The following is a 27121-nucleotide window of genomic DNA, read 5'->3' as shown; positions in this document are numbered from 1 at the left end:
TTCAGTTCTAATGTCATGGTTCCCAAAATGTAAAAGCTGTGAATAAGACAACTATTCCAAGGAAGCTTCAGCTGTGAACACAAAACGGAATTTCTTTCGCCATGCAAACAAGGCACACAGGCATACTTTCAACCAATAACAGCTAGCTTTATACATTTATGTTTGGATCAAAAGAGCAGGGCAATTTTAAAGCTGGCTTCTGTTAGCATCAGTCTGATCTGGGGTGGTGTCCTTTCTTAGGTCCTCTGCTTCCTTGTCTCCTTGTCACATGCAGACCCACCCCATCGCTCCTTTAGTGAGGGGCCCTGTGGGGCGTTACTGCCGCCCCTGGCCAGGGCTCACCGGATCAGCAGGCAACAGAAGACCTAGGAGGGTAGAAGCCTGGGGGGCTGGGGGTGGGCGGGTTGGAGCTCTGTGGGTCGCGGGCCTGGGGGCCAGGTGGATGCTGGTTCTCTCTTCGTCTCCAGTCCCCAGAAGCTGGTCCAGTTGGCGCAGGCTGACTGGAGAGGCGTAACTCACCCCTTCCCTAGACCCAACAACTAAAAGTGGCAAAGAAATCTCCATCTCCTGTCCTGAGTCTTAGTGCCATAAAAAATATCTTCCACTGGCCCTTCGCATCACGCGCCGACCCTCGGCTACCATCAACAGCGGACAGATATAATTTCTGAGAGGTCACTGGCACTAAAACCACAGCGGATAGAGAGGCCTTGTCTACCTGAAGACCTGGAGAGGCAGAGTTAGCGGGGGAGGCTTGGCTTCCTCTGCGGCGCCCCCTCCATCCAGCATAAAACCCGCGAAAGAGCGGCGTCCTGAGTAGTGGGTGGGCAGGTGGGTGCGAGACAGGAGGACGGGAGGGAGCAAGGAATCACGAAGCCTCCTCCGCTGGGACCGCCTCCTCTCTCAGTGGCCTCCCCACAGTCGCTCCGAATTAATAAGACGAAGATCAGGCCAAACTGCCGCCCCCGGCCAGCCCAACCGGGCTCCGGAGGGAGCGATCCCCGGGAGCGGGGGTCCGCGCGTCGGAAGGGGCCATTAGGCCAGAAGGGGGGTAGCTGACAGTGTCCCCTCGCGCCTCCGTCTCCGTCTCGCGGGGAAAGGCCTAGATCGCCGCGGTCCTAACACAACATCTGTCTGCGGCTCGCCTCCCTCTCCGACCCCGGAGGCGTGGCGCCCTCGGCTTCCTCCCGCCCCCGACTCGCGGCACCCCTCCGCAGGACGCTTGGTTGGGCCCGGGGCGGGGCCTGCAGGCGCTCCACGTGCGGCTGCAAGCTCCGCTCCCGCGGCTCTGCCACCGCCCCCGCCACCTCTGGGCCGACGGGGGGGCGGAGCCTCGGGGGGCGGGGCGGGAGGCGTGGGCGAGGGGCGGGGCGGACGCGGAGCACTCGTCCGGCTGCCCAGGCCAAGGGGCTGAGAGCAGTGGGGCAGGCGTGGCGGCCGCAGGAAGGCGCTGAGAGCTGACGGGAGTCCGACGCCTGGTGCTGCGAGCTTTCTCCGAGGTAAGACCAGGAACCCGGCTTCCCAGGACGCCCCCCTGAGCCCGGCCACCGCGCCCCGGCCGCTCACTGTGCCCCTTGCCGGCCGGGTGGCGGTGGCTGGACGGGACTTCGGGAGGGCTTCTGGAAGTCGCGAGCCCCAGCCCAGGCGGTGTCCCCTTCTCTGCGTCTTTCTTCGCCTTCTCGTCGCTGCCTCGGCTCTGGGCGTCGGGCACCGGGCTGGAAGGTCGCTTTTCCGCGAGTCGGAGCTCGCCCACGCCGGGAAGGGAGGACGGGGCCCCGGGGCAGCCGAGCCGGGCGGCGGGGGAGGCGCGGAGCTCCGGGGCCGCGTCTGCGGCGAGGGCGGGAGGCCGGCCGGGGCTGTGGGCTGCGCCCCCGGGCTCGGTGCCCGTGCTCGGCTTCCCGGTGGTCGCCGGCGCCCTGGGCTTGGGGCGCCTGCCCTTCGCGCCCCGTCGCTGTGACCCGGTGGCGGGGCCAGCCCCTGAGCACCGAATTCCTGGGTGCCGCCTGTTGTGCGCGCGCCGGCCCGGGCAGCCCGACTGCGGGAGGGGACCTGAGGCGCGAGGTCTGCCCCATCGTCCCCTAGTCGGGGGAGCCGGAGGCTGAGCTCGGGCTCGGCGACGCCGGAAGGGGGCCTTGGTGGGATGCGAGTGGGGGGCGCGGCCTGCAGAATTTGGGTTCCTGGTGGAGCTGGCGGAGCGCAGGCCCGGCCCGGGGCAGAGGAGACCCCCAGCTGCTGATCGGGGAGGGCCAGGACCTGTCAGGGATGGACAGCTGGGAGCCACCGGGTGAGGTCCACAGGGATTATAGCAGCACCTCCAGTCCCGGGACAGCATAACCTAATGGTGAGGGCGTTTTCTTGAAGGCAGGAAAAAATGGAAAGCTGTCAAAATAAGCCCATTTTAAAGTTGAAATGAAAGTTGGCGGATTTTCAGGCCGTGCAGTTGTGTAGCTAGTGTCCAAAGAAATATTAGCTCCTTGACACCCTTTTCGTTTGGATTTCTTAGCAAAAATCTGTTTTGCCAGTATTTCCCTCAGGAGTTGTGCATTGCCCGCAGCGGGGAAGGAAAACTTAAGCAAGCGTTCTCGGGTTGCTTTTAACTTGCCTGTGCTCTCCAGCCTTTTTGAGTGTGCAGAAAAAGTATCTCTTGCTGGATTTCTCATGTAGGATTCCGTCTCTTCTTCTCTGGGACCCGACGATGTTTGTTTTTTGGTTTTATAAGCATCTATTTAAATTTAGTCCTTGAACGAAATACTCCCCGTTGCCACAGGGTGTAGTTTAGGGATTAGAGAATACTGTTGGATAAAACTGCTAGTGGCTTCATTTTGCAAGAATGTAAGTCATTTCCTTTCTGTGATTTCAGGGAGTTGATATTTCACAGCATCAAAACTTTGTGGGGAAAATTTTCCGTAATACATCTGTCATTAAAAAGGCTTTTGACTTTTGGATTTCTCTTCTTAGAGCAGGGCATAAATTTAGACTCAGCAGTGTTAAAGTATCAGAAGTTTTTCAGAATCTACAGCATCTGAAACTATTGTAGAAGGTAATTTTAACAAGCACCAAGACCGGCAAACTGCCTGCAGGATAGAGAGTGGGGGAGGGGAGAAGACCAGAAGAGAGAGGCAGGAAAACAGATGCCTGTGCTGTTGTCCTTTGTCGTATAAAACTTCTGGCACTTAATCATTTTTCCTTGGGTGTGGTTTTGAGAAATAAAAGTATTACGTTAAAAATGAAAATACTCCACAGTATGAGACAGCTGACATTAGAATGCTCTTTCAGTATGTTTGTAAACATACTGGATTTACATTTCATATTAAAATGGACTTCTGGGATTATTAGATGAGAAGGGTCCCCCAGGGGATATCTAGTATCAAGTTATCTGCAGGATATCTTTTCCAGAAAGCAGACTGCCTGTAATATGAACTAATTACCCCCCACCCCCCTTTGAATTGCTTGTAAGAGTGCCTGAGATCTGACACTGATGGACCACAGTAATCAGTTCTTGCAGGGCCCCAAACATTTCAAGGGACAGGAAATCTTTCTCTGTTGCTACCCCCTCCTTTTTGGTGGGGCAACAGGGGTAAGCTACCAGCTTCAAATACATAATTTGAACTTGCAGATTTAAGGTGCTCCTGGCTCTACAGGAAGACTGAATGGGCCAGGACGAAGACCGCTGCTTTTGAAAGCGAAATGTCAATGTGCTAGGTAATAATCTTTAGCTACAAGTTCTTTAGAAACTCATTCAGCTGGTCTAGTTGAATTGGGGGAGGGGGGCGGGTTGTAGAGCTTTTCTGATTTCTGAACTTTGTTTCCACTTTTAACTACACTTACAAAGCTTTTGGCTTTCAGAACTTATGACATAATTGACCATGTAGCCTTTTGCTGCAGATGCTTGAAATGAAAGTTTCAAACAGAATTGTTTTTGACTGAGCTGTCAAGTTCAGAGTTTAGTGTAAATGAGTCCTGTCTCACAAGTAACTTTTTTGATAAAGGAATTCTTTGTAGTTTTCAACTTGAATGTTGCAGATTTTGATTTCTGAGTCTGTGGGTTTTTTAAAAAAAAAACTAAAACCTGCAAACAATTATTTTAATACATGAAAGCCGGTACCAAGAAAAGATTAATTCAGTCCAGATGTAAAAATGTATGTGAATTTTAGATTTGGATGATCTCAACCAGTTTTCCCTTTTGTTGATGAGGCTGCCTGGATCCCAGATGGCATTCACAAATTACCCCTTAGGTGGTTTTCTGAGTTCAGAACTAAATCTCACCAGCCTTCTCTAAAGTCATTTTAATATTTTTTCAAGTCTTCTGAAGGATAGAAAGTTTTCTGCATTTATAGAGAGATGGATTTTTCATACTACTCATTAATACTAACCTTATAAATGCTCTGGTTTGGTAGATGAAGCCTATGGGGAAAGTGGAGGTAATCAGTATCGTGTATTCTTCTTCTTTTTTTTTTTTTAATTAAGAGGTACAAAACTCCAGTTATAAGAATTGTGTATCCTTATGGGCAAAGCATAGAAGCTTTGGTTTTCGCTTATGCAATTCCAACTTTCTTCTTTTAAAGGAAAAAGTTTTAAATGTGTTTACAATCTTCAGTAGAATCCTGTTGTTAACAGTTTGTGGTCTCTGATATAGCAATTGTATGATGAGCCTCTACCATTCTTTCTCAACAAGAAACAGCAAACACAACTAATAAGAAGACTCCAGCATTTTTTTAGCTTGTACTCCCAATACCAGAGTTATAAAGTATGTGTGTTATATATTTAAAATTATATATTTTTAGGAAGTCTTTGTATGATTATATAATTATACATTTTGGGTGTTTGAATACATTATGATTGTATATAAAACAATCCAGTGTAGGAGGGGGGGAAAGGAAAGATTTAGTGAAGGAATTTATGAGTGATGAAATTTTAGTTAAAATGTATCTTTCCTGAAACCCAAACAGGAAAAATGGTATTGTTGGTCTCTGTAGTTAAACTTTGATATAGGGAGTAGTTGAGAGGGCTTTTTGAATTGCACATTCTTCTGAGGAAGAGGCTTTGGGGGCCTATAAAAATAAGTAGAAACAAGTTAAAGGGATAATTTGAGAGGAAGGGAGAAGTAGAATACTGGGCATTGAATTGCAAGGAGCATCTAAACCTAGAAGGATGAGTATTGAGAGCAAGGCTGAAGTAGGGAAAGCTTTCTATTTAAAAGTGTAAATTAAAGAAGATCTTTTTAGCCGAGAAAAAAAAGGATTAGAATTAAGGTGCCCTATAAGGTCTGTATACAACATGAAATAGTGCTGCGGAGTGATATTTATCCTGGAAACCTTGCCTGCATTTGCGTTGAATCACTAGTTTGCTGTTAAATATTGCATTCAGGGACTGGATGCTTATCACTGTCCCCTGCTCCCCCTCTCCCCCTTATACCCCCCACCTCCACTTCCCATTTCAAAGGCTGGAAACATGTTTTGTCTAAGTTCTAATGATTCGAGAAATATTAAATTAGTCCTCCAGCATTTGGGAGAACTGCTAATGCCCACCCCCCATGCTGTGGGACCAGAGGGACTCTACAGCAATATTGGCTGAAGTTATCATAAAGTTTTGAGTGAAAACAAGCCATCTGTGTTTCCAGTTATCTTATATGATTTAGTGGTGTAATTACTTCTGATGCAACTTTGTGTACTATCACTTTTCATGTGTCTCAAATGGAGCAGTCCTGCAGTATACCATATTGATCAAAGAGGGATCCTAGAACATTGGGGAGGGGAAAGAAATCACTGATCTGACAGCTGGTATAACGTAAGGAGGAAAGTGTTGTGCCGAAACATTCACGGATAAACCAAACATAGAGCAAAGGAGAAGGCATTTTTTTCCTGGAGCTTCCTTGGAGTTGTCTGTAGCACAGCGTTTTCTGGAATGCCTTTCTCCACCTATGTGGCCTTACCTAGCAGAGTTTAACCTATACGGCAAGAATCTAGGTAGAGATTTGGTCATTAACCAAATCATTTCATTAATGTGGTAATTGGGATAATTCTGATCAAAAGTATTTATTTTGAGCCTCCATATTCCAATTAGATTATCCTGGGATATTTTCAGATGTTTTCTAATAACTTTGCCTTTGTACATGTATGTTATAGAACTTTGAGCAGAAATGTTTTACTGGTATATGAAGATAGAGAGAAAAACAATATTTTATACTACCTTATAGCCACAGTGAGGGAGGAAATCATTATAAAAATCAAGGAAATTCTGGATGAAGATTTTAGGAAATTAATGATGTTTCTCACTTAGCTTCTCAGGTGGTTCTTTGTCTGATTCACATTAAATGAAATGTAATTAATTTTCTCCCTACAGGTAGCAGTACTTACACTGTCCAGTTTTAGTAGATGGCTTTTGTTTGGAGGGAGTAGGTGTCCCTGTGGCTTTATTTCTTTGAACTCGTTCCTGAATAATTACATACAGCCAGAAAAATGCACAGATCAGAAGTGTACGGCACAAAGTGATCATATCTAGGCAACCAGCATCCAAATCAAGAAACAGAACCTTACCAGGCACACCCCCCGCCCCCCCTCCAAGTTTCTTGCAGTCATAATCCCTGCCCCAAGGATGACCACTACTCTGACTTTTACTGCCGTAGGATAGTTTTAACCTGTTTTAGGGTTGCATTCATTTATTTTTCTTAATTTTTAATAAATTTTATTTATTTTACTTATTTACTTTTGGCTGTGTTGGGTCTTCGTTGCTGCACACGGGCTTTCTCTAGTTGCGGCAAGCGGGGGCTACTCTTCATTGTGGTTTGCGGGCTTCTCATCGCGATGGCTTCTCTTGTTGCGGAGCACAGGCTCTAGGTGTGTGGGCTCAGTAGTTGTGGCACGTGAGCTTCAATAGTTTTGGCTCGCGGGCTGTAGAGCGCAGGGTCAGTCGTTGTGGCGCACGGGCTTGGTTGCTCCGCGGCATGTGGGATCTTCCCGGACCAGGGCTCGAACCCGTGTCCCCTGCATTGGCAGGCAGATTCTTAACCACTGCGCCACCAGGGAAGCCCCTCTTGGGCTGCATTTGAATGCAATCAAGTATAAGTTCTTTTTCGTGTCTTTTTTATCTCAACGTGGTGTCATGTCCAAACTGATTCAGGTAGCAGTACTTCTTTTTTCTTTTATTTCTGTGAATAAATATACCTAGTTTATTTATACATTCTGTTGATAGACATTTGGGTAGTTTGGGGCTGATGTGTGGGGCTTGACCTTTTGATGGCTCAAGAAAAATCAAGCAGTTTGGAATTGAAAGAAGAGTAATCTTAAGATTAAAAGAAAAAAATACATCAGAAACGTGAGAGAAAAAAATACAATATCACACAAACAATAAAGGCTCAACTCAGTCCACAGAATCCTAGTGTTTCAGGGACACATTTCGGAATATACCAACTGGATATTGCCGGATTTCACTTGAGAATTGGGAAAAGGTAAGGGACCTTAGGTGACAGCTAGCCCCTTCATTTCTTAAAGGTGAGGGGACTGAAGATCCAAAAGACTGAGTGACTCAGAGTCTCACAGCTAATGGCAGTGCCAAGAGTAGAAGCTGCTTCTGACTTCCAGTCTAGTCTAGACTAGTGCCATCTGAGGGCTGAAACCCAGCTCACTACTCTGTTGTTCAAGCAGTGAGTCCACTGGCCTGGAGCATGGGGTGCCCTTTCCTGATCCACACAAATATATCCTGTGGGTCAGTTCAGATGGAAGCAGACCTGCCCAGAGAAAATGGAGCTGTGGCCCAGTGAGGCAGAATTGTACTTCCTCAAGCCTGCTCTGCCTCTGCCCTCAGTACAGAGCCCTTGGAATTTCTGTTTAACCCCTTTCTCCTTCTCTCCTCTCTACTAGGGCTCTCCAGTGAGACTTTGGGTTATAAGCGCCAAGTAGGTGATATCTTGAGGTCCCTCCTGGCTCATTGTTTTATTCATCCATAAACAATCTAGGATTGACCCCAGTTTCAAAGAACTGCTCTCTAAATATTTTCAGAATAGTTTATTCTTAAGGATAAGAATATATATAAATATATATTTTTTGCCTCTTCCTGCCATTATGTCACTCCCTTTCTATACACTTTTCTCCTCCATTCTGCCCCCCCCCACCCCCTTTAAGTTATCTTTTCTTAAATATCCCTGGAAACATCCAGTTTCTGGTCTCTGTCTACCAAAAACAACAGTGAAATTCTGATGCTGAAATCTGTGGCAATTATTGTAATAAGTGCTCCCAGGAAGCACGTATTGTAATAAAATATAGGATTATGAGAAATCTGATAGGTAAAACAAAGTGCTTGTGAAGGAAGACTGTTGGTATAGATATTTTCTTTCATGTTTCCCTAAAGAGAAAAAGGACATTTTCGTGGTTCAAGAAAAGACTCAGAATTTCAACTTAGGCTCATTAGGAAGGTGAAAAAAAGGTAAAACAAAGAAACAAATAAAAAAAAGCAAAACCTGAAGTTTCATAAATGGGTAGTAAATAACATATCCTGCTCAAATGAGATACAGCTTATAACAGCAAAAACTTAGCATGTACAATCTTAGCAAATAAGAGATAAATAAGAGATACCTGGGGGAAGAGTGCTCACCATAGGGCCTGACAAATTGCTCACTGAAATTACCCAGAAAAGAGTAATAAGTTTTGAAGACAAAATGGAAGAAAGGCAGTAGACTATAAACGTTAAGAACAAGATTTTTGAGATTAGTTCTCTGGGGTCCAAATCTAGGCGCCACTGTTTTCTAGTGTGTAACCTTGGGGAAGTTACTTAACTCTCTGAATCTCTTTTTCCTCATCTGTAAAATGAAGATAATAATAGCAACTATCTCACAGGGTTGTTTTGATTAAGTGAAATAGCACATGTAAAGCAAGTGCCATGGTGTGACACATAGTAAACAGTCAAGAAACGTTGGCTTTTATTACTTAACAGAAAAAGAAATGATGTATACAAAGATTTCTAGCCATTGGAAATCCCTAAGCTTTTGTTTACAAGCAGTTGTAAGCAAGATTTTTTTTTTTTTAATTTTTAATTTTTAAGTATTTGTTTATTTATTTATTTATTTATGGCTGTGTTGGGTCTTCGTTTCTGTGCGAGGGCTTTCTCTAGTTGCGGCGAGCGGGGGCCACTCTTCATCGCGGTGCGCGGGCCTCTCAGTATCGCGGCCTCTCTTGTTGCGGAGCACAGGCTCCAGACGCGCAGGCTCAGTAATTGTGGCTCACGGGCCCAGCTGCTCCGCGGCATGTGGGATCTTCCCAGACCAGGGCTCGAACCCGTGTGCCCTGCATTAGCAGGCAGATTCTCAACCACTGCGCCACCAGGGAAGCCCTGCTCACAAGATTTTATTTTGTGTTTTGATCACATTAAGTAGGCAACAAATTATAGTATTTCCCAGTTACAGATATTGGGCAATCTATACTGCTGCACTAAGAATAGCTGGCATGTCCCACTGATCACTAATTGAGTTATTTTTCCTAATTCTCCTATTTCCAGCAGTCTCATTCCTGCAGCTTCTGCCTGCTTGCTAATATTTCTTTCCCACTGCCAAAAAGTAAATTTACAGATTTAAAAAATTCTCTTTGTGATGAATAATGTTGTACAAAGTACTTTTAAACTTAGAGTACCAGTGTCCCATGTCTTTTTCTCTTGTACTCTGTAGATTTCATGTGAGTCCTTTTTAAGAAAGCCACTATTATTGGGATAAAGCAATTGTTTCTTCCTCCCAGCCCCACGCCCCACCATTGGCACAGTTTATAAAACGTGGGCCAGACCCCTTTACGATTTTCTGTTAGGCCCAAAACTTAAGATTTTTAAACCATTCATTCAAAGAAAATTAATAGTCTGAAAGTTTCAAAGGAGTTTTTAAGAAAAACAAACTTAAGCACATTAGAAAGACACATTTACATCTAAATAGCATAATTACAAATCCAGTCAAAATAGGCACAGGATAGTCCAGAATAATCATGGTGTCATTCTTCTCTGTTCATTAAAAGGGGGGCCTACCCCAGATAACCCTGTGCCCTGTTATGTGTTGTATAATATCTTAAATTTAATAAACTTAATACTTTAAAAATGTTCACCAGGTCCCTCAAAAAACAGGTTTTGCTTCTGTATGAAGTATCCAGGACTGTGTTGAATACTTACTGCAAGTCCTGCCAAAGGGTTTCTTGTCTTGGTGGGGGAACAAAATATATGTGTTTGGAGAGGTATTAGATATTTCCCAGTAAGTGCTAAGTGGACTCCAGGAGCAGAACCAATGATGGCCAAAGGTAGGATGGCCCTAGCTTCCCTGGGGCTGCTGGATTTGGGTTGGGTCAGGAGGTCAGGCTGGGATCTTTGTATTCCTCAAGTACAAAGGACCTTTTCTAGGAGCAACAGAAATGTTCAGGATTTGGTAAAAGTCTCAAATATTAAAAGAAAATTATGAAATTGAAACTATTAAATGTTTAATTAAATTCATTCATTCATTCAACATAATACATGCCTACTGTGTGCTAGGCACTGTTCTAGGCTCCATAGCTACGTCAGTGAACAAAATAAAGAAAATAATCCGGCCTTTATGGAGCTTATATCCTATTAGGAGGCAAACACTAAACATAACAAAGCTATAGTATTTTAGAAAGTAGTGTGTTTGGAAAAAGAAAAAGCAGAGCAAGGTAAGGGACATTAGGAGCGCTGGAGGAGGGAAGCAGGGCCTTTGGCAATTTCAAATAATATGGTCAAGGTAGGACTCACTGAGAAGATGACATGAGGGAAGAAGGTGGCCATACAGAGACACCTGGGGGAAGAGTGTTCCATCAGAGGGACCAGCGAAGGCCTTGGGCAGAAGTGTGCCTGGTCTGTTCCAGGACCAGTGAGAAGGCCACAAAGTAGCAGTAGATGAAGTTATAGAGGTTTGGGGAGCTTATCACGTAGTGTCTGCCTAGTGGACCATTTTAAGAACTTTGGCTTTTACTCTGAGTGAAATGGGGAGTCACTGGAGAGTTTTGAGCAGAAGAGTAAGGTGATTTGACTTGCATTTTAATAGAATCACTGGCGGCTGTGTTGAGATTGAAAAATGGAGCGGGGTGGTCCCGGGAAGCAGGGATACAAGTTAGCCGCTGTTGGCAATAATCCAGTTGAGAGATGCCAGTAGCAGTGGAGGAGGTGGCGAGAAATGACCAGGATTTATTTTATAGGTCGAACCAATAAGATCTCCTGGTTTGAGGGATATGAGAAATAGCGATCAGAGGAAGGATAGCACCAAGGCTTTTTGCATAGTTATGGAGTTGCCATGAACTGAGATGGGGATCTGATGGAGGAGCCGGTTTGGGAAGGATAACCAAGAGCCATTTTGGACATGTTATATTCACCTTCCAAGTGGAGAAGTTGAGAAGCTTGTTGGATTTAGGAATCTGGAGTTTATGGAAGACGTCCAGGCTAGAGATAGAAATTTGGAAGCCGCCAGCAGGCTTTGGATGAAATCATATAGGGAATGTATGTAGACAGGGAAAGCAGTCTGTGGACCAAGCCTTGGGTCATATCCATATTTATAGTTTGTGGAAAAGAGAAGTCTCATAAGAATGTATCTTAAGCCAAAGGAATTATGCACATATTTCTGACATAGCGGACCTAATTGTTTCCATTCCCTAAGTAACAGTGTTATTATTAGTAGATATTAATTCTACTGACCCACACCATGGGAAGAAGGAACTATGAGTTACTTTTTCTGTGATGAGGGGCTTGGGCTGAGCCTGAGGCACTTGAGGCTTTAGAGAGTGAGTTGATAAGGAGGAACCAGTAGAGAAGACTGAGAAGGAGCAGTCAGAAGGACAGGAGGGAAATTAAAAGCATATACCTGAAATCCAGTAAGGAAAGCATCTCAGGGAGGAGAGAGTGATTCAGTGGTGTCGTGTCAAGTCAAGTAGCTTGAAGACCGAGAGTTGCTCATTGGATTTAACAACCTTGAGGTCACTGGTGACCTTGACAAGAACTGTATTAGTGGCAGGGTGGAGACAAAAACCTGGCTGGAGTGGGCTCAAGAATGAAAAGCTTCTGAAAGATAATTCTTATTTTCAGTTCAGTTTCTTATACTATAAATATTCAATATTGTTTGTGAGTACATTTTAATATGTCTGATAAAATGCGGCGTGGGACTTCAGAATGCTGGGGGCCATGAGGGTCTTCAACGGGTTCTGACAGGCATGGGGAGCCTTTGAGTTTCCCACTAGTAGAGTGTATGGTAGGATCGTTTTGTTTTGTTTCTAGTGACGACATGTTCTTTAATTCAACCCATTAATCAGTTCATATGAAAAGGATAAAACAGAGCCCCAGTGAGACATGTGTTTTGAGTTGGCTTCTTTTTCAGCAACACTGATAGGTTTGAGCTGACCAGTCTATACGTCATGGTACTCCACCAGCCTGAAAACCTTCATTCCTGGAGCGGATGGCTCAGGTTAGGGGTTCCCGGGGGCCAGAGCAAATTGAGTAATAGAAACTTTGCTTGTTTAATATTTCTTTTATGCTTTGATAACTTTCATTGTGAATATTATTTCAAGGCATGTGATTGAGCAATTTTCATAGTTCTGTATTTTATATCATAATTATGCACTAAGAATTTTCTCGTCTGGGAATTACCTTTGAATTATAATTCTAACTTTCTGTAATACTATCATCAGAAAGAATCAACAGGTCTCTGATACTAATTATCTTTTCTTTCTCTAAGCTTATTAAAATGCTAAAACATAGGCCTTTAATGCTTAAATATTGTTTTTGGGTAGTTAAAAGCTTATAGTGATTGGTAGAATTAAAACATTGTTACATATATTTGAGTGCTGCTTGGTAATGAAAGTACTGTATAGTAATAGCCTTTAGAAAGCTGCTGATTATGGGAAAATGCTGGAAAGGGTAAGGACTTTTCATTTGTAGTGGATTATGGCACATGTTTTTTGAGAAGTGGAGCTCCAGTGATTATATGTGTGTTTCTAGTGGGTTGTGGTATACACATATAATGTCAGCATTCTCTGAGGTACTGCTCTGTCAACACTGTTTTATTAGTATCATTTTGAATGTTGTTCCAGCTGAAACTTATAAGTCACTCTACAGTTAATTAAATGAATGAAATTGGCCTGTAACAGTGAAATACTTAACACAAGGCCAATGTGAAATAATTTGGCAGTGCTGAGTGTTTTACATGGTTAAATACTGGAGCGTGCAGAGGTATAAAACTAAGCAAATTATGAAATAAATGCTAAGTCTCTTAAGTCATTGACTACAGGATGAACTCCAGGTCTCTTAGCGTGGAGTTCGACATGCCAAACCAGAGTTGCAAGCCTGTGGCGCACCAGCAAGATTGGCTACAGACATGTTTTGGTTTTAACACAGTGTTGAAAACATCTATTTTCCAGCATTTAAAAATTGAGAAACTTTAAATTTAAAAAAATTGAATTTTCTTAAAAAACTGGAAGGCATGGCAATGATCTGTTGGAGCAACATAGCAGCTTCCCTGTTTATACGGGTGTGTGCTCTGCAATCCCCCGTTGTCCCCAACAGAGATCCTCTTGCTTCCAACATTGAGACCAAGTGTCTGTTGACATTTTTCATCCTGCAGGCTTCACTCCGATGTTAACTGCCCCTGTAGGCATGTGAGTTTGCTGTCCTCCTGTTGTAAATACTTATTTTCCAGTGTCATCTCGAAGCTCCTTAAGTCTAGCCAAATTGTTCTGCCCTTTGTCCCGTCAAACACAGACACAGTTCGTCTGGGTCATGCTTCCTCTACCCCTTCCACTGAACTGAGCTGCTTATTGCCTGTACCACTTGATGGAAACAGAGCACATGCTACTTTGTGTAAGTCATCCTTTTATGTATATTTCCTAGCTTCTCAACTGTATTAGAATTTTCTTGAGGGCAACAACTATATCTTAGAATTTACTAGTGCCTATCAAGTTTATTTTAGATTTAATAGATTAACTATTGTTTAGATTTAGCTTCCAGTGTATGGTAATATATGATTATTATGATTCTGTAAAAAGATTAGAAAGTATCAAAATCTTGTATAAAGTCTACTTCCTCAAATAGGACTTTCTTAATTTACTATGTCCATTCCTTTGTAGCTTTGTAATCACATTTATGTAATCTAATTGAGTATTAATTCACTAAACACCTCATTTATTGCCAATTCTCTGATTCTGTTAGGCAGATGAATGAAGTTTCCAAATAAATGGGTCATTACAACATATCATTTAATTTATTTCAGGTATGCTTCTTTCTAATGGCTATTATTGTTTTACATGGCTTATTTTCTCATTCATTTGACAAATAGTGTGTACACTATACGGAAGGCCCTGGAGATGTGTGAACTTGACAAGCATGATGGTACCTGCTCTTCAGAAATTAGCTGGAAAGGCAGATATTAAATAATGGAATATATAATTGTTCAATATTTTTTTCTTAATCTTTTTTTTTTAAATTAATTTATTTATTTTGGCTGTGCTGGGTCTTCGTTTCTGTGCGAGGACTTTCTCTAGTTGCGGCAAGTGGGGGCCACTCTTCATCGCGGTGCGTGGGCCTCTCACTATCGCAGCCTCTCTTGTTGCGGAGCACAGGCTCCAGACGTGCAGGCTCAGTAATTGTGGCTCACGGGCCCAGCCGCTCCGCGGCATGTGGGATCTTCCCAGACCAGGGCTCGAACCCGTGTCCCCTGCATTGGCAGGCAGATTCTCAACCACTGCACCACCAGGGAAGCCCTAATTGTTCAATTTTGATAAGTATTAAGAAGTAGGGCGTGTTCTGAGACCTTGTAACAGAGCACTCTGGTCTGGGGGCAGGGGCTGCAGTATGGCGTATAACACGACTGAATTCTAAACTCCTTGACTTTCTCATAATTCCATAGCAGTTTGTAAAATATTCTGAAGGTAAAAATTTAACCTTAGAAACAAATAAATTAAGGGGTAATTTATGTAACAAAATAAGAGCTTAAAAAAAAAAACTTTTCCAAAGAATTTACCTTTGGCTGTAGACATTGCATTAATGATAAAAATTATAATTTATAGCACTAGAGTCTTTGTTTAATACTTGAGTTGAACTCTGTTTAAGTAAACAAAAGGGAAAAGGGAAATTGAGCTAGAAATTTCCAATGTAGCTAACTTGCAAAACAACTTGTGTTTTATGAAACTAATTATTTCAAAGGCATTTGTAGTAAGAACTTTTCTTATGACTTTCAAAAATAGGATATAAAAAATAAACTGATTTATTCCTTCAAGAGTAACCAGTGGATAGTACCTTAATTTTATACTTGTAAGCCCATGACTGAGAAATATTAATAGTTTATCAGTCTGATCTTGGAGTGAGGTAATGTGGTGTCATGAAAAACCTCAGCAGTAAAGTTAGTGACAAGTGTGAGCCAAAAAATAGAGTGGAATTTTGTGTGGTTGCATATATTTTATCACAACAGTCAGACATGCTTTAAGTGTTTTTTCCTAAGGAAAATAGAATTTTATACTTAACCCATCTAAATATAGTGGTAAAGTTAATTTTTTGCATGGTTTATTGTCACACTGAAACAAAGGTCAGCCGCACTGGTGCCACTTCTGAAATCTTTGTTAAGAAACTCTTGTCACTTGCTAATTATAAAAGGAGATTCAGAAAAATCACCATACTTAAGGAAGGTTTAGTTCAAATAAACCCAAGAGTTTTAAATGTGATCTTAAGGAAATGCAAGGAAATCAGATCAGGGCATAGTTTTTAAGAAATGTCAAGTGTCACGTACAATTTAAAATAAATTCCAAATAAATCTGTTTAAAATAAAATCTTTTTAACTTCAAATATTCATTAACTGAACCCACATTCATTTTAAATCTGTAGAAAGGATGTTGAACTGATAATTTGTCATTTACTAAATTATTTGCTGTTACTGGTGCCTGGAGAAACGTAAAGATAAATTTTTGTAAATTTCAGTTGTCGATTAAAACCTAGCAGGAAAACCTAATGGAAGTTATTTTATTCATAACATAGAATGAAACTTCCTTTATTTATTTTTTATTTTATTTTATTTTTATTTTATTTATTTATTTTTGGTTGTGCTAGGTCTTAATTGCGGCTTGCAGGCTCCTTAGCTGTGGCATGCGAACTCTTAGTTGTGACATGCATGTGGGATCGAGTTCCCTGATCAGGGATCGAACCTGCGTCCCCTGCATTGGAAGGCAGATTCTTAACCACTGCACCACCAGGGAAGTCCCAGAACAAAACTTCCTTTAATAATTGGCTTATGGATTCTTGAACTAGACTCATGTTTCTGACCAATACGTTTTCAGGAAATTTGTAATCAGTATATTATAGATACAGGAGTTAAATTAATGCATTTTAATGTATAATCTATTTTCTGCTGAGGAGACTTTGAAATATATACTCAATTGGCAAGGGGATGGGAAAGGATATAAAATTTTATTTGGGGGCTTGGTAGGCTGGTTAGTGGTCATCTGAATTCCATTTTCTAGTGCTTTGAATCCTGACCAGACATGTTGTAGTGGGACTCCTGTTTGTGTGTCTTTTTCTGGTATGATGTTATTTTCTGCATTACTAAGGTTAGTCACATCTTCCATGTAGGCAGTAAGCTGTTTGAGGACAGACAAGATGCTGCATTTCTCCCTCTCCTGAATTCTTCCATAGCTCCTAGAAAAGTGCTGGCTCTTGACTTAAGCCCAACAGGATTACAGCTTTATTCTTTCTGATCTCTATAAGGTGAGAGAACCATCATGTAGATTTGAACCTTCAGCAAGTCAGGGAGGCATTTGACCCATTAAAAAAAGTAACAGAAATGTGTTTATGAAAACCCATATGCCTATTTCCCAAGTCTGACATGTAAGTAAAATATAACTCTTCCCGTAACAGTCATGTGTATTCAGATTTAATGTTGGCATTCAAAAATACACATTGTGTTGCTTAAATTTTCAAAAGCCTGTGAAAATACAAATTTTGTTTCTTAAACTTTCAAAAGAGCATAAGATTGGGTTTTTAACGTTAGCAATAGAATGCAGTGATAGAAATTATCTGTGATTTCTCGATGCAGAAAGGCAAGGTCTCTTTTGAAATGCCTTAATTTGGGGTTTCTTCCTGGCCTGCGAAAGAACAGGGTTTCTTGTTTCCTTATGCCATCAGTTTTCTGTGAGCATAAGGAAGGTAGAGTGTGCACAGATTTCCTCTGCTTTTCTGGGGTTGGCCAAGGCATAAGCTTAATCCACTGAAAATGTCCACTTGACCATTCCTGCAGTTTTTTCTCCTTGGCTTGACAGGTGGTGTGGTGTCCACTCATGTTGTGGTGATCAAGTTGTCCACGAGGAGGTAATCTTAACTTGACATGGACCTCTGACCATTTGGGTTGATATGCTTGGCCCTGTGGCCTAGGAATGAGATGATAATGGATGTCATATTTTATTATTAAAGAGTTTATATTGGTCTTACCTTTCTTTCAGATTAGGGGCAAAAAACACAAAAAGTTGGGATTATTTAATTACAAAACTTTTGTGTTGCTGGGCCACCCATCTTCTCTGCTGTTGCCTTGACTTCCTTGGAAATAGGGGTTTTAACTTCCCCTGACCTCTACTTCTTCACCCCTCTTCTGTGTTCTGTTCCAACTTCATCTGTCCACCTGTGTGTTCTCTATTCTTACAGAAAACAAAATCTCTGCATATGGTATGTTTTATATTGGGATAAGGAGAAATTAACTAAAATCATGTATAGAGATTCCACCCCTTCCTAGTTTATTTTACCGTGTGTGTGTGTGTGTGTGTGTGTGTGTGTGTGTGTGTGTGTGTGTGTTTTCCCCCTGAGGATATTAATAAAGTTACTTTGTGAGTACTTTTATGAATTTAAACCTTCCACAAGCCAGGGGGAACAGTTTGACCCATAAAGCAAACTTAAAAATGTATTTATGAAAGCCAAGTATGTACCTTCCAAGTCTGACATATGAGTAAAATATGAATAAAAGTAACATGTAGTTAAATTTAATGTAGAATTGAAAAATATTTTGTTTAAATTTTCAAAAACTATAAATAAAGATTGAATTTTGAAGATTACCAATAGAATGTAGCTATAAAATAGAACATTTTCCTCAAAAAAATTGAGATGTCATTGATGAGGTTCCTATGGTAATTTAAAAAATCATATTATATATTTTAAATGTTTGATTATGAAAATAATTATATATAATCATAAGAATAATTACAAATGGTGTTTTTTCAATTCTCTGAGATGCTAAAATGTAAAATAAAATAGATTTTCATAAATGTTTATGCACCTTAATTAGTGAGATTTTTCTGCCTAAATGTAGATAGAAATATAGCCATACAGTATGATTAAGAATTCTAACTACCATTATAGTTTGGTATTATAATAAATTACAGTTAGGAAGTTAAATTATATCTGATATTTGAGTGCGGCCATGGATCTTAAAGAATTATTAGCAACTGGAATATACTACTAAGATGAAATAATGTATTTGAAAGTGCTTTGTAAATGTGATATACTGTATAGACACACCTAGAAGTCTTATCACAGTTATCTGGATTGTCATTTACTGCTGATACTGTAGGAGAAAGAAGAGTGTAGAAATTATCATAGTGCTGGGCCAGCCTACAGCAGGGTGCTTAACCTAGACTGTAGGTCATGAGAGAGAGACTCTAATTCTAAAATTAAACACAAATGTACTGTATGTGTGCATGGACACATTTGTAGGGCAAGGATGCATACTATTTATCAGATTATGTAAGAACCACGATTCATATACTGTATGGTATTTTTTACTTAAACATTAAAGGAAGGTGGGAATTCCCTGACGGTCCAGTGGTAAGGACTCAGCGCTTTCACTCCCAGGGTTCGATCCCTGGTCAGGGAACTGTGATCCTGCAAGCAGCACAGCATGGCCAAAAAAAAAAAAAAAAAAATTAATGGAAGGTAAGCATTTATTTCCTTTAACTAGATTTTCTAGCATCATAATAATGTATATCTGTAGGACATTTTTTATTTTACTAATAAATGGAACTTTTACTTGGTTACTTTATTTGGTCCTCAAAGTAATAGTCTCTCCATTTTACAGATAAGGAGGTTAAATGACTTGTATGATTTGACACCTTTACCTGATTCAGTTTGTGACAAAACCAGAACATGACACTCTTCTTCTAACTCTGGGACCTGTGCTTGTTTCTTGCCACCTCAGTCACAATTGCCCTGTTGATAAAACATTTCTAGAGTGTTTGTAAAATATGGTGCAACATTTTGATTTCTTTTTTTCTTTTAACTACCTATTTAAGTGAGTTTAGTTTCTGCCAGATACTAAACGTGTGGCCCTTAATTAGCTTACGTTGATTTTGCCATAGAGAATTTTTGTGTCATTCTGAACTAGATAGGATAATCTTTTCAAACATTCTACTTCCCATGATAATGCATTTAACTTGGCACAAAATTCCAGATCATTGGATTTTGTCTGAAGAAAACAAGATATGCATAAAATTTCACACTATCAATCCTTTTGTTACCTTGAAAAAATCTCTACTAATTTGTAGGGTTGGTTAGTAAAGAGAAATTTTTTTTTTTTTTTACTATTTTGTCCAATGGTTATTTGATGTGTTCACTCTTTTTTTTTATTTAATTTTATTTATTTTTTATACAGCAGGTTCTTATTAGTTATCCATTTTATACATATTAGTGTATGCCTGTCAATCCCCATCTCCCAATTCATCCCACCACCACTCCCCCCAACCCCCCGCCGCTTTCCCCCCTTTGTGTCCATCCGTTTGTTCTCTACATCTGTGTTTCTGTTTCTGCCCTGCAAACCGGTTCATCTATACCATTTTTCTAGGTTCCACATATATGCGTTAATATATGGTATTTGTTTTTCTCTTTCTGACTTACTTCACTCTGTATGACAGTCTCTAGATCCATCCACATTTCTACAAATGACCCAATTTCGTTCCTTTTTATGGCTGAATAATATTCCATTGTATATATGTACCACCTCTTCTTTATCCATTCGTCTGTCGAGGGGGACTTAAGTTGTTTCCATGTCCTGGCTGTTGTAAATAGTGCTGCAATGAACATTGGGGTGCCTGTGTCTTTTTGAATTATGGTTTTCTCTGGGTATATGCCCAGTAGTGGGATTGCTGGGTCATATGGTAATTCTATTTTTAGTTTTTTAAGGAACCTCCATACTGTTCTCCATAATGGCTGTATCAATTTACATTCCCACCAACAGTGCAAGAGGGTTCCCTTTTCTTCACACCCTCTCCAGCATTTGTTGTTTGTAGATTTTCTGATGATGCCCATTCTAATTGGTGTGAGGTGATACCTCATAGTAGTTTTGATGTGCATTTCTCTAATAATTAGCGATGTTGAGCAACTTTTCATGTGCTTCTTGGCCATCTGTATGTCTTCTTTGGAGAAATGTCTGTTTACGTCTTCTGCCCATTTTTGGATTGAGTTGTTTGTTTTTTAAATTTTGAGCTGCATGAACTGTTTATATATTTTGGAGATTCATCCTTTGTCTGTTGATTTGTTTGCAAATATTTTCTCCCATTCTGAGGGTTGTCTTGTTTGTAGTTTCCTTTGCTTTGCAAAAGTTTTTAAGTTTCATTAGGTCCCATTTGTTTATTTTTGTTTTTATTTCCATTACTCTAGGAGGTGGAACAAAAAAGATCTTGCTGTGATTTATGTTGAAGAGTGTTCTTCCTATGTTTTCCTCTAAGAGTTTTATAGTGTCCAGTCTTACATTTAGGTCTGTAATCCATTTTGAGTTTATTTTTGTGTATGGTGTTAGGGAGTGTTCTCATTTCATTCTTTTACATATAGCTGTCCAGTTTTCCCAGCACCACTTATTGAAGAGGCTGTCTTTTCTCCATTGTATATCCTTGCCTCCTTTGTCATAGATTAGTTGACCATGGGTGTGTGGGTTTATCTCTGGGCTTTCTATCGTATTGCATTGATCTATATTTCTGTTTTTGTGCCAGTACCATATTGTCTTGATTACTGTAGCTTTGTAGTATAGTCTGAAGTCAGGGAGTCTGATTCCTCCAGCTCCGTTTTTTTCCCTCAAGACTGCTTTGGCTATTCGGGGTCTTTTGTGTCTCCATACAAATTTCAAGATTTTTTGTTCTAGTTCTGTAAAAAATGTCATTGGTAATTTGATAGGGATTGCATTGAATCTGTAGATTGCTTTGGGTAGTATAGTCATTTTCACAGTATTGATTCTTCTAATCCAAGAACATGGTATATCTCTCCATCTGTTTGTATCATCTTTAATTTCTTTCATCAGTGTCTTATAGTTTTCTGCATACAGGTCTTTTGTCTCCCTAGGTAGGTTTATTCCTAGATATTTTATTCTTTTTGTTGCGTTGGTAAATGGGAGTGTTTCCTTAATTTCTCTTTCAGATTTTTCATCATTGGTGTATACGAATGCAAGAGATTTCTGTGCATTAATTTTGTATCCTGCAGCTTTACCAGATTCATTGGTTAGCTCTAGTAGTTTTCTGGTGGCATCTTTAGGATTCTCTGTGTATAGTATTATGTCATCTGCAAACAGTGACAGTTTTACTTCTTCTTTTCCAATTTATATTCCTTTTTCTTCTCTGATTGCCATGGCTAGGACTTCCAGAACTATGTTGAATAATAGTAGTGAGAGTGGACATCCTTGTTTTGTTCTTGATCTTAGAGGAAATGCTTTCAGTTTTTCACCATTGAGAATGATGTTTGCTGGGGGTTGGTCGTGTATGGCCTTTATATGTTGAGGTAGGTTCCCTCTATGCCCACTTTCTGGAGAGTTTTATCATAAATGGCTGTTGAATTTTGTCAAAAGCGTTTTCTCCATCTATTGAGATGATCATATGGTTTTTATTCCTCAATTTGTTAATATAGTGTATCACATTGATTGATTTGCGTATATTGAAGAATCCTTGTATCCCTGGGATAAATCCCACTTGATTGTGGTATATGATCCTTTTAATGTGTTGTTGGATTCTGTTTGCTAGTATTTTGTTGAGAATTTTTGCATCTATATTCATCAGTGATATTGGTCTGTAATTTTCTTTTTTTGTAGTATCTTTATCTGGTTTTGGTATCAGGGTGATGGTGGCCTCATAGAATGAGTTTGGGAGTGTTCCTTCCTCTGCAATTTTTTGGAAGAGTTTGAGAAGGATGGGTGTTAACTCTTCTCTAAATGTTCGATAGAATTTACCTGTGAAGCCATCTGGTCCTGGACTTTTGTTTGTTGGAAGATTTTTAATCACAGTTTCAATTTCATTCCTTGTGATTGGTCTGTTTATATTTTCTGTTTCTTCCTGGTTCAGTCTTGGAAGGTTATACCTTTCTAAGAATTTGTCCATTTCTCCCAGGTTCTCCATTTTATTTGCATAGAGTTGCTTGTAGTAGTCTCTTAGGATGCTTTGTATTTCTGTGGTGTCTGTTGTAACTTCTCCTTTTTCATCTCTAATTTTATTGATTTGAGTCCTCTTCCTCTTTTTCTTGATGAGTCTGGCTAATAGTTTATCAATTTTGTTTATCTTCTCAAAGAACCAGGTTTTAGTTTTATTGATCTTTGCTATTGTTTTCTTTGTTTCTATTTCATTTATTTCCACTCTGATCTTTATGATTTCTTTCCTTCTGCTAACTTTGGGTTTTGTTTGTTCTTCTTTCTCTAGTTCCTTTAGGTATAAAGTTAGATTGTTTATGTGAGATTTTTCTTGTTTCTTGAGGTAGGCTTGTATTGCTATAAACTTCTCTCTTAGAACTGCTTTTGCTGCATCCCATAGGTTTTGGATTGTCGTGTTTTCATTGTCATTTGTCTCTAAGTACTTTTTGATTTCCTCTTCGATTTCTTCAGTGATCTCTTGGTTATTTAGTAACGTATTGTTTAGCCTCCATATGTTTGCGTTTTTTACGGTTTTTTCCCTGTAATTGATTTCTAATCTCTTAGCGTTGTGGTCTGAAAAGATGCTTGATATGATTTCAGTTTTCTTAAATTTACTGAGGCTTGATTTGTGACCCAAGATGTGATCTATCCTGGAGAATGTTCCATGCGCACTTGAGAAGAAAGTGTAATGTGCTGTTTTTGGATGGAATGTCCTATAAATATCAATTAAATCTATCTCGTCTATTGTGTCATTTAAAGCTTCTGTTTCCTTATTTATTTTCATTTTGGATGATCTGTCCGTTGGTGTAAGTGAGGTGTTAAAGTCCCCCACTATTATTGTGTCACTGTCAATTTCCTCTTTTATATCTGTTAGCAGTTGCCTTATGTATTGAGGTGCTCCTATGTTGGGTGCATATATATATTTATACTTGTTATATCTTCTTCTTGGATTGATCCCTTGATCATTATGTAGTGTCCTTCCTTGTCTCTTGTAACATTCTTTATTTTAAAGTCTATTTTATCTGATATGAGTATTGCTACTCCAGCTTTCTTTTGATTTCTATTTGCATGGAATATCTTTTTCCATCCCCTCACTTTCAGTCTGTATGTGTCCCTAAGTCTGAAGTGGGTCTCTTGTAGACAGCATATATATGGGTCTTGTTTTTGTATCTGTTCAGCAAGCTTGTGTCTTTTGGTTGGAGCATTTAATCCATTCATGTTTAAGGTAATTATCAATATATATGTTCCTATTACCATTTTCTTAATTGTTTTGGGTTTGTTTTTGTAGGTCCTTTTCTTCTCTTGTGTTTCCTTCCTAGAGAAGTTCCTTTAGCATTTGTTGTAGAGCTGGTTTTGTGGTGCTGAATTTTCTTAGCTTTTGCTTGTCTGTAAAGCTTTTGATTTCTCCATCAAATCTGAATGAGATCCTTACTGGATAGAGTAATCTTGGTTGTAGGTTCTTCCCTTTCATTACTTTAAATATGTCATGCCACTCCCTTCTGGCTTTTAGAGTTTCTGCTGAGAAATCAGTTGTTAACCTTATGGGAGTTCCCTTGTATGTTATTTATCGTTTTTCCCTGTTGCTTTCAATAATTTTTCTTTGTCTTTAATTTTTGCCAATTTGATTACTATGTGTCTCAGCGTGTTTCTCCTTGGGTTTATCCTGCCTGGGACTCTTTGTGCTTCCTGGACTTGGGTGACTATTTCCTTTCCCATGTTAGGAAAGTTTTCGACTGTAATCTCTTCAGATACTTTCTTGGGTCCTTTCTCTCTCTCTTCTCCTTCTGGGACCCCTATAATGCAAATGTTGTTACATTTAATGTTGTCCCGGAGGTCTCTTAGGCTGTGTTCAATTCTTTTCATTCTTTTTTCTTTATTCAGTTCCGCAGCAGTGAATTCCACCATTCTGTCTTCCAGGTCACTTATCCATTCTTCTGCCTCAGTTATTCTGCTATTGATTCCTTCTAGTGTATTTTTCATTTCAGTTATTGTATTGTTTATCTCTGTTTGTTCTTTAATTCTTCTAGGTGTTTGTTCTTTAATTCTTCTAAGTCTTTGTTCAACATTTCTTGCATCTTCTCGATCTTTGCCTCCATTCTTTTTCCGAGGTCCTGGATCATCTTCACTATCATTATTCTGAATTCTTTTTCTGGAAGGTTACCTATCTCCACTTCATTTAGTTGTCTTTCTGGGGCTTTATCTTGTTCCTTCATCTGGTACATAACCCTCTGCCTTTTCATCTTGTCTTTCTGTGAACGTCGTTTTTGATCCACAGGCTGTAGGATTGTAGTTCTTCTTGCTTCTGCTGTCTGCCCTGTGGTGGATGAGGCTATCTAAGAGGCTTGTGCAAGTTTCCTGATGGGAGGGACTGGTGGTGGGTAGAGCTGGCTGTTTGTTGCTCTGGTGGGCAGAGCTCAGTAAAACTTTAATCCGTGTGCCTGCTGATGGGTGGGGCTGGGTTCCCGCCCTGTTGGTTGTTTGGCCTGAGGCTACCCAACACTGGAGCCTACCTGAGCTCTTTGGTGGGGCTAATGGTGGACTCTGGGAGGACTGATGCCAAGTAGTACTTCCCAGAACTTCTGCTGCCAGTGTCCTTGTCCTCACAGTGAGACAGAGCCACCCCCCACCTCTGCAGGAGGCTCTCCAACACTAGCAGGTACGTCTGGTTCAGTCTCCTAAGGGGTCACTGCTCCTTCCCTTGGGTCCCGATGCACACACTACTTTGTGTGTGCCCTCCTAGAGTGGAGTTTCTGTTTCCCCCAGTCCTGTCAAAGTCCTGTAATCAAATCCCGCTTCCCTTCAAAGTCTGATTCTCTAGGAATTCCTCCTCCCGTTACCAGACCCCCAGGTTGTGAAGCCTGACGTGGGGCTCAGAACCTTCACTCCATTGGGTGGACTTCTGTGGTATAATTGTTCTCCAGTTTGTGAGTCACGCACCCAGCAGTTATGGGATTTGATTTTATTGTAATTGCGCGCCTCGTACTGTCTCATTGCAGCTTCTCCTTTGTCTTTGGATGTGAGGTATCTTTTTTGGTGAGTTCCAGTGTATTCCTGTCGATGATTGTTCAGCAGTTAGTTGTGATTCCAGTGCTCTCCCAGGAGGAAGTGAGGGCACGTCCTTCTACTCCACCATCTTGAACCTGTTCTAGTAAAGGGAAATTAAAGATTTTTTGAAATGATTGCACATTATATATTTAAAGGTGAGACATTAAATACAGTTGCCTGATTTCTCTTTAGAACTTTGTAATTTTTAAATTGCAATAAAGAATGCTCTGAAGCTTGAATAAAATAGTGCTAATGTTTTATGGAAGTGCATCTACCATATGTCCTCCTGCAGGAAGTTTTACTTACATGTGGACTTTGGAGAAGAAACCTAATTTAGCATGAGAATATCTGCAGTTCATTCTTTCATTCAACAATCATTTATGTGCCAGGCAGTTTGCTAGAAATTCAGTGATGAACAATGCATGGACCTGTCCTCTAGAAGTTAGAGCCTGGTTGATGAGGGGAGACAGACAAACAAATGAACAGTTATACCATGTGACAAGTGAAATACTACCTATTAAAAACTCTGCTATTGCAATTTTTAACAAGAAATTTTCTTTTGTCTCTCCAGAATTCTTGCTGGATGGTAACCTTTGATAAACATAAAAGGCCAACCTTTGTGTTTACTTAGTATCCTTTAAAATTATAGTCTATTTCCAAATCACCGTGACTTCCTACATTTTAATTCTAAGGTCTGGTTTAAACTTTTTGAAGCCATGGATTTAGCCAGTTTACCTAATGTATTGTTTCACTTTTGTTTATGCTCTGTGTCATGCAGTGAAGGGTTTTAGGTGATGTATTACTTAACACGTAAGGCACTTTAATGAACGTGTAGATTCATTAAAATTTTTTTAAATTAGCATTTTTTAATGATATGAATTACATACAATAAAAATAAAGTTCACAAATTTTAAGTAGATAATTTGATGACTTTTGACAAATGTATATAATCATGTAACCAGTGTCACAATCAAGATAAAGATCATTTTTGTCCTGCCAAAAAGTTTTTTACAGCCATCTTTTAGCCTCTCCCCCACCACCACTTCCTCTCTTCTCTGCCTTTTCCCCTTACCTCCCCATCCCTGACAACTACTCATCTTTAGTTTTGCCTTTTATATAATTTCATATAAATGGAATCATATGGCATCTAGTTTTTTCTTCCTTGCTTTTATATCTGACTTCTTTCACTTAGCAAAATGCTTTTCAGATTCATCCATTTTGTTGCATGTATCTGTAGTTCCTTTTTATTGTTGGGTATTATTCAGTTGTTACAATATGTTTATTCATTCATCTGTTATTAATGGATATTTGGATTGTTTCCAGTTTGGACCTGTTATGAATGAAGTTACTATGAACATTCATGTGTAAGTCTTTGGTGACATATCTTTTCATTTCTCTAGGGCAAATACCTAAGAATGAGATACCTGAGTTGCGTGATAAATGAATTTAATTTTATGAGAAATTGTCAAATTGTTTTCCAAGGTGACTGTATCATTTAACATTCCCACCAGCGGTGTCTAAGAGTTCTAGTTGCTCCAAATTCTCAGCAAGACTTGGTATTCAGTCTTTTTAATTTTAACCATTCTTGTGAGTGTGTAGTGGTATCTCACTGTGGTTTTTGTTTACACTTTCCTAATGACTAATAATGTGGAGTATCTTTTCAAATCCTCATTTGCCCTTTGTCTATCTTCTTTGGAGAAGTGGCTATTT

At 40.3% G+C, this 27121-nt stretch overlaps 2 protein-coding genes and 1 long non-coding RNA gene across 6 annotated transcripts in view; 1 reads left to right on the top strand and 2 right to left on the bottom strand.

Annotated features, from left to right (window-relative positions):
* The window catches only part of LOC309654458, a 595613-nt gene that overhangs the window by 339024 nt on the left and 229468 nt on the right, over positions 1–27121 (bottom strand). The window lies entirely within an intron of this gene.
* LOC309655611 (uncharacterized protein) overlaps positions 1100–27121 on the bottom strand; it is a gene marked incomplete at its 3' end in the record, with an annotated part of 398594 nt that continues 372572 nt past the window's right edge. The window contains exon 2 of the mRNA XM_082450958.1: positions 1100–9321. Within this exon, the coding sequence (XP_082307084.1) occupies positions 1100–2329 (1230 nt within the window). The 5' untranslated portion in view covers positions 2330–9321. The remainder of the gene's footprint in view (positions 9322–27121) is intronic.
* Positions 1354–27121, top strand: part of FRMD6 (FERM domain containing 6) — a 79662-nt gene continuing 53894 nt past the window's right edge. For 2 of the 4 annotated variants that reach the window (XM_082448403.1, XM_082448401.1), the window contains exon 1: positions 1354–1496. The gene's annotated coding sequence lies outside the window, so the exon portion shown is untranslated. The remainder of the gene's footprint in view (positions 1497–27121) is intronic. The other 2 variants (XM_082448404.1, XM_082448402.1) reach the window with 1 other exon arrangement.

Source organism: Balaenoptera physalus (assembly GCF_965194825.1).
Source record: "Balaenoptera physalus genome assembly, chromosome: 2".
NCBI lineage: Eukaryota > Metazoa > Chordata > Mammalia > Artiodactyla > Balaenopteridae > Balaenoptera > Balaenoptera physalus.
Note: the sequence above shows the minus strand (reverse complement) of the source record. Positions and strands in the feature narration are given on the sequence as shown.